General features: G+C 42.6%; 1 protein-coding gene across 1 annotated transcript in view; it reads right to left on the reverse strand.

Annotated features, from left to right (window-relative positions):
• The window catches only part of XK (X-linked Kx blood group antigen, Kell and VPS13A binding protein), a 45,903-nt gene extending 34,572 nt beyond the window's left edge, over window positions 1–11,331 (reverse strand). The window contains exons 1-2 of the mRNA XM_072816860.1: window positions 10,962–11,331; window positions 2,256–2,518 (exon numbers count right to left, since the gene is read on the reverse strand). Coding sequence (XP_072672961.1) covers window positions 2,256–2,518; window positions 10,962–11,206 — 508 coding nt within the window. The 5' untranslated portion in view covers window positions 11,207–11,331. The remainder of the gene's footprint in view (window positions 1–2,255; window positions 2,519–10,961) is intronic.
• Window positions 11,332–11,935: the final 604 nt, after the last annotated feature.

The raw sequence follows: 11,935 nt of genomic DNA on the forward strand, positions 1-11,935 counted from the left end.
ATCAAAAAGGATGTGAAGGAACTTTAATCTAAAACAGAACCCAAGGATATGAAATGGAAAATCTCACTCCTGTGCCCTAAGGAAAACAAAACTTAAGGACTGAGAGACTGCCTTCCTGTAAATGTCTGCATTTACCAAGAAACTGATAATATTGGAATCTTCTTAATGGGGTTGCATCATATCAACCTTGGAAAGTTTTGCTTATGGTTTCCCAGAGGCATAAACAAGAAATGACCAAGGTTGGCTGGTCTCACAGAATGAGCTGAATTGAGCTTTGTTTGTAGGACTGGATTGGTTTTGGCTGCTTGGGGAATTTTTAAAGCTGGTCTCTACTTGTTTTGATTTTAACAGACTCCAGCTGAGTTCTCCCCGCTTTACCTTCCCTGCCGAAAAATCCAGCCTACCCCAGACTTTTGGCAGACTTGCCTGTAGCTTGCTATAGTCTATGAGTCCCAAATTACAATTCCTCTGCTATTCTTAAACTCATCTCTTTTCATGATTTTAACCTTGCCTCTTCATTTAGATCAACAAAGACAATCTTCAATTTCAAAAACTTGAGGGGAATAAAAACTGGATCTACCTGTCAAAATCAAAGAGGCTATCACCACATATGGTCTCTTGCTACGCCCCTGTCACATGGAAAAACAATGACCTAGGAAAAGGGTAGAGTGGCATGCAGAGGACTCAACCTGGTCAAGACCCATTCCAGTTACAAGTCCTTAGAGAATAAGGATGCTGCTACATTTATTGAGTACCTACGGTCTGCCTGGGAGCAGACAGCCGTAGGAGGCATTTCACATAAATGTTAATGTACCGAGGTTCAAGACCTCAACTTAAGGTCCTGATATATCTTAAGAGTCAGTCACTCTGAGGTAACCTGAATAAGTTGTGATGTGCAAATACTCGATCCTGCCATAAATAAGCCATTTTACCAGCTAGCCTAGATGGTAAAATCTAACCTTAGCAGAAGGAAGATAATACTGAGGGAGGCAAGATTAATTAAGAGTGATTATTTTTTACAATTCCAATTCCCGTGTTACCTTAAATGTGCATTTTTTTCAACTTAAGGCTTTTAACTCATTTTTGCTTATCTATATAGTAAAACTTACCAAGATATCTGGTTTTCATTTGCCTATAACATTAATATTTGGGAGGAGTTATTTCCTTTTCTCATATAAAGGTTTTCACTTGTGTCTTAGGCATGTAGAAGTTTTTTTAAAAATCTGGCTTAACCAAAACCTGCCCTCAATTTGATGATGTGAGAACAATCCAAAGGTTAGAGAACTGTGTTCGTTTAAGAGCCAAGCTCCCTATTAGAACTTTAAGAAGGGATCCCTGGGTGGCACAGCGGTTTGGCGCCTGTCTTTGGCCCAGGGCGCGACCCTGGAGACCCGGGATCGAATCCTGCATCGGGCTCCCGGTGCATGGAGCCTGCTCCTCCCTCTGCCTGTGTCTCTGCCTCTCTCTCTCTCTCTCTCTCTCTCTCTCTGTGACTATCATAAATAAATAAAAATTTAAAAAAAAGAACTTTAAGAAGACAGGAGAGTGCTCTTGATTCCAGAACCTGACAACCAAGGGTCTCAGCTGGTTTAGAACTATCACTGAATGACAGAGGCAAAATCCAAAGAAGTCCAGCTTCTGACAAGTGTATTTTCAGCCAACAGCAAGCTGTTTTTTTTTTTTTTCAAAATGGTTACAGCAATGAATTTCCAGAACTCTCCCATTCCCAATGGAGAGTCAGAGTTTCCTCCCCTCCCTTTCCTTTGAACCTCTATGGGATTCCTGACTGCTTCAACAAAGAAAATCCAGCAGAAATAATGTCACATGACTTCTGAGTTGGACCACATAGGTGATACTCTTCCACCTGCCAGTTCATTCCTCCCAGAACACTGACTTCCCTTGAAAGCAGCCACCATGCTGGAAGGAAGCCCAAACTGCCCACATAGAGAGATGAAATGGGGAAGATCAGAGGCCCTCAGCAACAGCCAGCATCAGCCATAAGTAATGTGAGAGAATGAGCCTTCAGTGGATCCTAGCCCCTCATTTTTGAGCCACCCCAGCTGATGTACAGTGAAGCACAGGTGAGCCCTTCTGGGCCACCCTGCACAAACTGCAGATTCATAAACAAAATGAACACTTATTATTTTAACTAAGCTTTGAGCTTAGTTAACTGGAACACAGACTCAGAACCGAATGCACGTATGAATTTCACACTTTGACCCCTGACTACAGGCAGAAATGAAAAATATACATACATCTTCCGACAGTAACATCCTGCTGCAAGGTGCTTATATACAGCTGCAGAGTCAGCTGAGGAGCTGAGCCCAGGAAGGCCTGGATCACCGATGCCCGACTGAACGCAGACCTGTGCGTGAACAGCTTGCCTTCTGCCTGGCCCACTTCCTTCTCAATTTCTTCTGAAAAGCCATTTTTTGGTATCTGTCGCTTCTTGGTGATGCTGACATAAGGCTCTTCGATGTGGCCTGATTGACAATAGATGCAGAAGACTTCAAAACACCTGGAAACAAATCAGCAAGTCATGATAATCAGAGGCAGACAGGATTCTGTCTTTTCTCAGTTACCTTGTTTACACTTACTTAGCCTGATTCTCAAAGCTTTGACTTGGCTACTCTGGACTATAGCCCCTTCTCTCAAATCATCCACTGCAAGGAGTTCTGAGCATGCAGTCAGCCCTCTTGCGGCCCTCCGGCAGGTCGACTGTAAATGAGTGTGAACCTAATTGAGAGATGACATCAGAGACCACTGAAGAAGGAAACCAAGTAGGGAATGGGAAGTGGTTCAGGCTCCAGAGCCACAGAAGAATGTTCAATTTCCTTTCATGACACTTAGCACCTGTGCAACCCTGGACAAGTTCTTTAACCCTTGAACCGTTTCCCTCAATTATAAAGCAGAGATAATATCTACTGTGCCACACTGTTATGAAAGTAATACAGCATATTGGTGCATATACATATATATTTTCCCCCCACATCCACTAGATGCCCTGTATCACCTCAATTAAAGCAGCAGCTATGGTTGGGAGATCCCCTAGCACAGAGCAGCATGCCATCTAGCACTCTCCTAAAAGACCACAATATACTACTTAGCCCTCGGCTCTCATAAACCCTTATGGGATGTGACTAAAGTCAATCCTGTCTGGAGGTCTGTCAGCTATGCCTTGTTTATGGAATAAGCCTACCCTAAGGATGGAGCCTTAACTAGTCACATTTCTAGACTGACCGAGTACCTGGCTTTTAAAATTAGATTTTCTTCTCTAGGTAATGATATGGATAGCAAAGAGAGGAAGAGTACCAATGTGCGTGATTTACTTTGAAGTGCACATGCAATACACATGGATTGAGGGATCAATTGAGGGAGGAATAGACGTGTGAAACAAAATGCTAACTGTAGAACCTAGGTGGTGAGTACTTGGGTGTTCACTGTACAATTCTTTCATGTTGTCTTCTGTATGTTTGAAAATTCTTCATAATAAAATGTTGGGGGGAAAATGGGTTTTCCTTCAAATAAGAAAAATGCTCATGGCCTTACATTTAAAAATTGTTAAAGGACTTTTTCTCCCAACATGCAATTTTATAACAACTTTATAATGCCGCCAGAAGGTTTTATGGCTTCACTTATTTTATTGAAAGTTGTTAACTTTGTACTCTCACCCAAGGCAACAATGGCAACAAGAATACATTTATAATTTTAAATAATAAAACTTGATGTAAGAAAGGAAATGCAAGAGTATGAAGTGAACATATTTTGTGACTGTTGTCTTTGTTCATTTATTCCTGGAAGAAGGTACATAGCAGTGTGTGTGTGTGTGTGTGTGTGTGAGAGAGAGAGAGAGAGAGAGAGAAGGTGGGGGAGACAGGTTTGTCTGCTACATTTTGTCCAATGGGGTCACAGACACTTTAATATAGTACATAAAAACAGGTAAAATGGCCTGGGCCAATTTGTTCAACTGAAAATAATGAAGTACAGGTTATGAGTTCAAGTTCAACTAATCCAAGTGAATTTTCTCTGAGGAAAAAAACCTCCAATCTATAAGAACTATTTGAGGCCCAGCAACTTCTTTTTTTTTTTTTTTTTTTTTTTTTTTCTTTTTTTTTATTTATTTATGATAGTCACAGAGAGAGACACAGGCAGAGGGAGAAGCAGGCTCCATGCACCGGGAGCCCGACGTGGGATTCGATCCCGGGTCTCCAGGATCGCGCCCTGGGCCAAAGGCAGGCGCCAAACCGCTGCGCCACCCAGGGATCCCAAGGCCCAGCAACTTCATACAACATAGACCAGAAGACAGATTAAATAAATCAAAAAACATATATTCAATGGAATATTACCCAGTCTTAAAATTGATAGTATAGACTTACATCTACTAATACATAAAAATGTTTATTTGGTAAGTGAAAGGAGTAAATTAGAATATAATATACATAGAAAATTCCATTTTTTGTAAAAAAAAATTATGTATATGAAAACATATAAATCACACATAAACACTGGAATGCTTGATTTGGCTCACACTGACTCAAGAGACTGTTAAACAGTTAATCATGTGGGCCAGTTGTTAAAAAACTGGTACCTTGAAATAGGCCATGATAGGAATATTTACATTACAGAAACCAGCAAACACCACAATTCAGGGATTCCCCCCCCCCCAAGAGATAGTTTAACAGTTACTGCAATAAAAATATGAGTAAAGATACACAATAAAATGGTGAAAACTGTTCTCTCTAGGTAGTCGAAATAGAGGTTTTTTATTTTTTAATTATGTGTACCTGTTTTCTGTTCTTTCAACAACAAATATGTTTTACATGAATAATCAAATCAGGCTTAGAATGTTTAAAGGCTAAACAATCAACCAAACACCAGCACGTGCTAAGAGGTAGATGAATGAAAATAAAGGTTCAGAGGAGAAAGCCATTCTCTTGATTCTGAGGAAGGTGCTGGATTAAATAGGAAGCATGTACAGAATTGTGGACAAACTGAAATGTCAGTGTCTCCAATAGGGACCATAGATGCTTCCAGAATGGCTTTTCACAGAGGTGGCCTTGAAGCCCAAGTGGGACACCTTCGTAATCCACTATTTTTCCCAATTAATACATTTATCTCAGCACAGAGTTTTACACATAGTAGGTGTTTAGTAAGTTTGTGTATGGTCCTAAGACTTCCACTACTTGCCACTACTGGTTAAGAAAACTGATAAGAAACAAACTACCATTCTTCTTGGAATTCTGCAAGACTCATCCAATTACTCCAAATGTGGTGTTTCTTTTTTCTTTCTTTCTCTTTCTCTCTTTCTTTTCTTTTTTTGCTTGAGAGATGGTCTAAATATAGCCCTAAATTAAATATTTTCATCAAAGTCATTCAAGGCTGTTTTTCAGTATCATGCAGGCCAAGCATTGGCAACTATCTTCTGTATTTACAAAGAGTAAATATTTTAGGCTTTGCAGGTCACAGTCTGTATTGAAACGACTCAGCTCTGCCACTGCAGTGCAAAAGCAGCCATATGTAATACATTAAATGAATGAGCATGGCTGTGTTCCAATAAAACTTTATTTACAAAAATAGGTAGTGGGGGAATTTGGCCTGTGAGGCATGGTCTGCCAACCCATGATGTACAAAATCAGCAGGCTGATCCTTTTTTTTTTTTTTTTTTCACTTTGCCCCATTTTCAAGTGTCACAGTGGAAGGAGTTTTATTCCTTATCCGAAACCATGCTTGTTAGTTTCTGCACAAATAACCCATGGTACCAGAGACCCTCTAAAGCAGTTAATAAAAACGCATTTTCAAATGAAATACTGACTATAATCTCCTATACACCATGTTATCTTCATGTGACACACATGCTCGATGAGGCTATACAAGAACTAAACTGGTTAAATAGAAAGTGCCAAGTGCCCTTTGAAAAGCTACTTGCATAATCTCCCTGAACCTCAATTTCTCCACTGTCACAAAAAAGAAAATGACAGGTCACCGGGTTTTATAGTAGATGGAACTAGATACTGTACATAAAAGCACTTTGCAAACAAAGAAAAAAAAAGCTCTTCAAATTTAGGCTATTAAAGTCTTTTGAAAGCTTATTATACAAAGAAATACTATGATGAATCATTTTGCAATGTTCTATAAAAAATTACTAGTACTTCTTAGCTTTTATTTTAATAAACCCAGATTTTCCTCATGATACCAGTAAAATAAAAATGGAGGGAAATCCCTTGAACTTGAAACTCATTTATATTTATCCCTTCTCCCAATTAATTAATAAAATTAACATGATTGCAAAACAACGATAAATAGATTTTGTTGTTGTTAAGAGTTGTTTTCCCCTCTCTGGTTTGCCAGAATATCTATTATCATTCACAATAAGATCATCCTTAAAACCAAAAAATAGGGATCCCTGGGTGGCGCAGCGGTTTAGCGCCTGCCTTTGGCCCGGGGCGCGATCCTGGAGACCCGGGATCGAATCCCACGTCGGGCTCCCGGTGCATGGAGCCTGCTTCTCCCTCTGCCTATGTCTCTGCCTCTCTCTCTCTCTCTCTGTGTGACTATCATAAATAAATAAAAAACAAAAAAACTTTAAAAAAAAAAAAACCAAAAAATAAATTCAAGATATTATTCAATGATCAATCATTCAAACCTAACCTTAATAAGGAAACAACCACACAAACCACAACTCGTTTTATTTTTTATTTTTTTAAAGATTTTATTTATTTATTCACAAGAGACCCAGAGAAAGAGACAGAGACAGGCAGAGGGAGAAGCAGGCTCCATGCAGGGAACCTGAGCGAGACTCGATCCTAGGATCCCAGGACCATGACCTGAGCCAAAGGCAGGTGCTCAATCACTAAGCCACCCAGGCATCCTCCAGTTTCAAATAGAAGACCGATAAATGAAATACGATGCTCTCCCAGTGCTTCCCTTAAGGAAAGAAGGAACAGGGCCTAGTTTTTAATATTTAGCCCATAATCATTACAGTGTAATGCAGTGAAGATTTGAGTAAACTCAAAAACAGCATCTCACCTAAAAAGAACATGAGTTTGGCTAGTTAGTACCCACCAAAAATAAATTGAGCTACATTTTCCAAAAACAATTTTGAAATATTAGTGAGTCAAATAAGTAAGAAGGGGAAAGAAACATACCATGACTCTCCTTTGTTTGGGGGAAATAATTTTGATCTTTAAGTAAAGCTGCTATCTTGGAGTTAAAAGAGACTCAAACTGTCAGGAGGGAAAACTTCCAATAAGATATTAAGTCATGTGACTACGTAACAGCAAATTGCTTTTCTCTTAATCTGGAAGCTAAGAGGTTTGGGTTCACGTTTTGTGTACCTCAGCTCTAAGATCATGGGTGAAGTATCTCCTTGAAATAAATCAGGTGCAGGGGCACCTGGGTGGTTCAGTGATTGATAGTCTGCCTTTGGCTCAGGATGTGATCCTGGGGTCCTGGGATTGAGTCCCAGCATCGGGCTCCCGTGGGGAGCCTGCTTCTTCCTCTGCCTATGTCTCTGCCTCTCTCTCTCTCTCTCTGTGTGACTATCATAAATAAATAAAAAACAAAAAAACTTTAAAAAAAAAAAAACCAAAAAATAAATTCAAGATATTATTCAATGATCAATCATTCAAACCTAACCTTAATAAGGAAACAACCACACAAACCACAACTCGTTTTATTTTTTATTTTTTTAAAGATTTTATTTATTTATTCACAAGAGACACAGAGAAAGAGACAGAGACAGGCAGAGGGAGAAGCAGGCTCCATGCAGGGAACCTGAGCGAGACTCGATCCTAGGATCCCAGGACCATGACCTGAGCCAAAGGCAGGTGCTCAATCACTAAGCCACCCAGGCATCCTCCAGTTTCAAATAGAAGACCGATAAATGAAATACGATGCTCTCCCAGTGCTTCCCTTAAGGAAAGAAGGAACAGGGCCTAGTTTTTAATATTTAGCCCATAATCATTACAGTGTAATGCAGTGAAGATTTGAGTAAACTCAAAAACAGCATCTCACCTAAAAAGAACATGAGTTTGGCTAGTTAGTACCCACCAAAAATAAATTGAGCTACATTTTCCAAAAACAATTTTGAAATATTAGTGAGTCAAATAAGTAAGAAGGGGAAAGAAACATACCATGACTCTCCTTTGTTTGGGGGAAATAATTTTGATCTTTAAGTAAAGCTGCTATCTTGGAGTTAAAAGAGACTCAAACTGTCAGGAGGGAAAACTTCCAATAAGATATTAAGTCATGTGACTACGTAACAGCAAATTGCTTTTCTCTTAATCTGGAAGCTAAGAGGTTTGGGTTCACGTTTTGTGTACCTCAGCTCTAAGATCATGGGTGAAGTATCTCCTTGAAATAAATCAGGTGCAGGGGCACCTGGGTGGTTCAGTGATTGATAGTCTGCCTTTGGCTCAGGATGTGATCCTGGGGTCCTGGGATTGAGTCCCAGCATCGGGCTCCCGTGGGGAGCCTGCTTCTTCCTCTGCCTATGTCTCTGCCTCTCTCTTAGTGTCTCTCGTGAATAAATAAAATATTAAAAAAAGAAAGAAAGAAAGAAATCAGCTGCATTAGAATAAAAGAGTCCTGCTGACAGTAGGGGATGATTTGTTGATTTATTTTTTATGTTTTATTTTGTTTTTCCCCAAAAAAGACAATGACCCATTCAGAATTTTCTGCAAGTAGGTCTTTCTATGGTATTGAAACCTTTTATATAGCTGAGAAGTTATCTCTTCAAAGTGCCAAATTTTTTTAAAGAAAGTTAAAATGTTTTTACTATAAAAACTGAAAGATAAAAAAAAAAGAAAAAAAAAGAAAAAAAAACTGAAAGATGAAAAAAAACTGAAAGATGTAGAGAAGTATATAATAAAGGGGAAAATGATGTACTTTTCTATATTTTCCAGGACAAAATTAAAACCGCCCATAACTCTGTCATACAGAAATTACCACTCTCTACAACTTGGTATACTTCCTTGAGCTCAGGTTTATATGTGCCATCCTATTTTTATACCATCATGTCATTAGCTTTGTCTTGGATAACTCTCAGTATTTAGAAATATTTCAAATGGCAGTAATGATAGAGATCACTCACCTGGATAGCAATTGAAGTCGTTATCTGAACTCTGTTTTCGTTTTTTGTTTTTGTTTTTTTAAACTGAACTCAATTTCTAAGAAGCTTTGTGAACATCGTCTGGGGTATCATTTTCCTCATCTATAAAGTGGGAACAGTGACATCTACTTCATGGTGAGGATTCAGTGTCCTGAGGGATCTAAGCACCTACCAAACCATCTAGCGCAAGCTGCGTTGAGAATTGTCAGTTCCCTTTTACCTGTTACTTCATTTAAACATCATAAGTGGGCTGCCCGGTGGCTCAGCAGTTTAGCGCCGCCTTCAGCCCAGGGCTGATCATGGAGACCCAGGATCCAGTCCCACGTCAGGCTCCCTGCATGGAGCTTGCTTCTCCCTCTGCCTGTGTCTCTGCCTCTCTCTCTGTTTCTCTCATGAATAAATAAATAAAATATTTAAAAAATAGAGCATGGGTGCTCCAATTAAACATCATAAGCAAGGAGTTTTCTTCTCAAGGTTAATAAACGATGAGTGCCTTGCCCAAAGTCAGATCACACTGATTTTACTGAGCGGGATTACATTCAGGATGCTGTGGCCTACTTGGCCAGGGAGGACTAACTCCTCACTAAATAGCTCCAAGTTGCACCTTTGAAAATCCCTCTCTCGCTCCTTGTTTTCCCTAACTCTTCTCTTGCTCTTAGATGTCAGTAGCAACATTTAAGTTCCGCAAGTATACCTGTTTTTCTTCCTTTCTAGCATTCTGTGGCTTCTGGAGCCTGGGAGACTTGTTCACCAAGTTTGTCCTGACTGTGAACTACAGGTCAATATTCTAAGAGTCAGCTGGGATAGCTGTGTTTAATATGAAGTGCCAAGTTTCATAATAGTGCTCTCTAAAATCTATCTTGCTACTGGACTTTTTTGTCTATGTGTGTGTTGGGGTGGGGAAAATACTGCCTGGTAGGGAAAGATTCCTGGGGGATCTGAATTTTCTGAAATTTCTGAATTTTCTGGCAGCTGAGCTCTAGCCTTTCTATCTCTCCCAATTTGTCTATCACCTGTGTCTAATTTAATATTATAAATTGCTTTCTAATATAGATAAAAATCCTTTGTTTTGGTTTCCCTACAGAGTTGAAAGCTGTCAAAATAACACATTTTAAACTCTCTCCATGGCCCTTAGATAAGCCAGTCTACTTCACTACCATGCATTCTACTAGCTTTGTGTTAATCGAAATTAATTTCTAGAAATGTCACTAATGTTTTGTTTTGTTTTTTTTCTTAACGAACTGCAAGTTTCTATCTTCATGGCACACTGTGTTCCAGCTTCAGTGACTATGTTTGTTAGTTAGGCAGGGCCGGAAGGCATTTCTACAACCCTGTTTCCACGCCAAGAGAATGATGCGTGGATTTCTAGAGCTCGGTATGAGAATTTAAATAAATTAATATTTGTAAAGCGCTCAGAACAGTGCCCGGCACCCAGGAAACTCCGCGTGTTTGATAAATTTAAGAATCTGCACACGCTTTTGCTCTAAAGGCGACTGAGCCCCCACACACCTCAGGGTTTGTCACGACACAAGCCAATCCTGCCAGAGCCCACCTGACCCCAGGAAGGCCTTTTGTTTTGTGGGGTCGAACTATATGCAACTGCCATTTCTGCTGGTCAAGTTCAGTCGCATATTGGCAGTTTCATACGCGAGGACCTAAGGGGAACGCGATCCGCCCCGGCTTTATTCCCACTCTCCCCGGATTCTGTCGCATTCGCGTGACAGGAACGGTGGGGCCGAGGAGCAGGGCGGGCCGGCCTGGGCCCGGCACCCAGTGCAGCCACCCGCCCCTCCCGGAAGGCCGCCCCCTCGGCCGGGGCAGGGGGAGGGGGCTCCGGGGGCCCCGCACGCACCTGAAGAGCGGCCCGAGTTGCAGCAGGTGCAGCAGCAGCACGAGCGGGCGGTCGCGGCTGAAGTCCCGGTGCACGAAGAGGAGCGTGAGCTGCACTAGCGCGCAGGGCAGCAGCGAGAAAAGCAGCGTCAGCGCCTGCCACATGCCATCCCCGCCCGAGCGGTAGGTGCTGCTCAGGTACAGCGCCGCCGTCGTCTCGGCCACGAACAGGAACACGGACGCCAGCACGGAGCCCGGGAATTTCATCTCCGCGCGTCAGCGGCGCGTACCGGCGGCAGACGCTGTGGCGGCGGCGGCGGCGGCGGCGGCGGCCCGAGGGGCTCCCGGCATGCCCGGCCCCCGACTGCTCCCGCGCTCTGCGCTGCCCGCCGAGGGCAGGGGGCGGCCCGCAGGCCGGGGCGCCGGAGCTGGGCCTGGGGGCACCCGGCCTGACTGGGGTGGGGCGGGGAGCGCGGCCCCGCCGAGACACGCCCACGCGCACCGTGCGCCGCCCGCGCGCAACCCCGCCGCGGGCGTCTCTGCGGCGACGGTCCTCTGGCGGGCCGCGAACCTGCGCCCTGCGACTGCTGGCGCCGCAGCCCCAACGGCTGCGGCGGGCCCCGCTGGCCCCGCGCTCAGCTTCTGGGTCCTAGAGCCCTTTGCCCGCGCTCGCGTTCACGTTCCTTTGAAAAACTGCCACCAGTAGGGCCCAGAATCCGGGTCTGGACGCCTTTCCATCCCCGTCTCTATTCTGCGAGCCTAGAGAACGCTTAATTCCTCAAAGGACCGACGTTTCCGGTCATTTAAAAATAACCAGACCACACAGATGCTTTTCAAAGTACGAGTGTGAAGTCCTGTACCCGGGCTTTGCCGTTTCAGTGGGCCAAAGGAGCATGCCCTTCAGTCTTGCAGATACGGGGGTCTACAACGTTGCTGGCAGTGCGGAAAGAGCCTCAGAGACAATCCTTAGGAGCCAAAGCCGCCTCTCCTGGAAAA

The sequence above is a fragment of the Canis lupus genome, chromosome X (genome assembly GCF_048164855.1).
Source record: "Canis lupus baileyi chromosome X, mCanLup2.hap1, whole genome shotgun sequence".
NCBI classification, from domain to species: domain Eukaryota; kingdom Metazoa; phylum Chordata; class Mammalia; order Carnivora; family Canidae; genus Canis; species Canis lupus.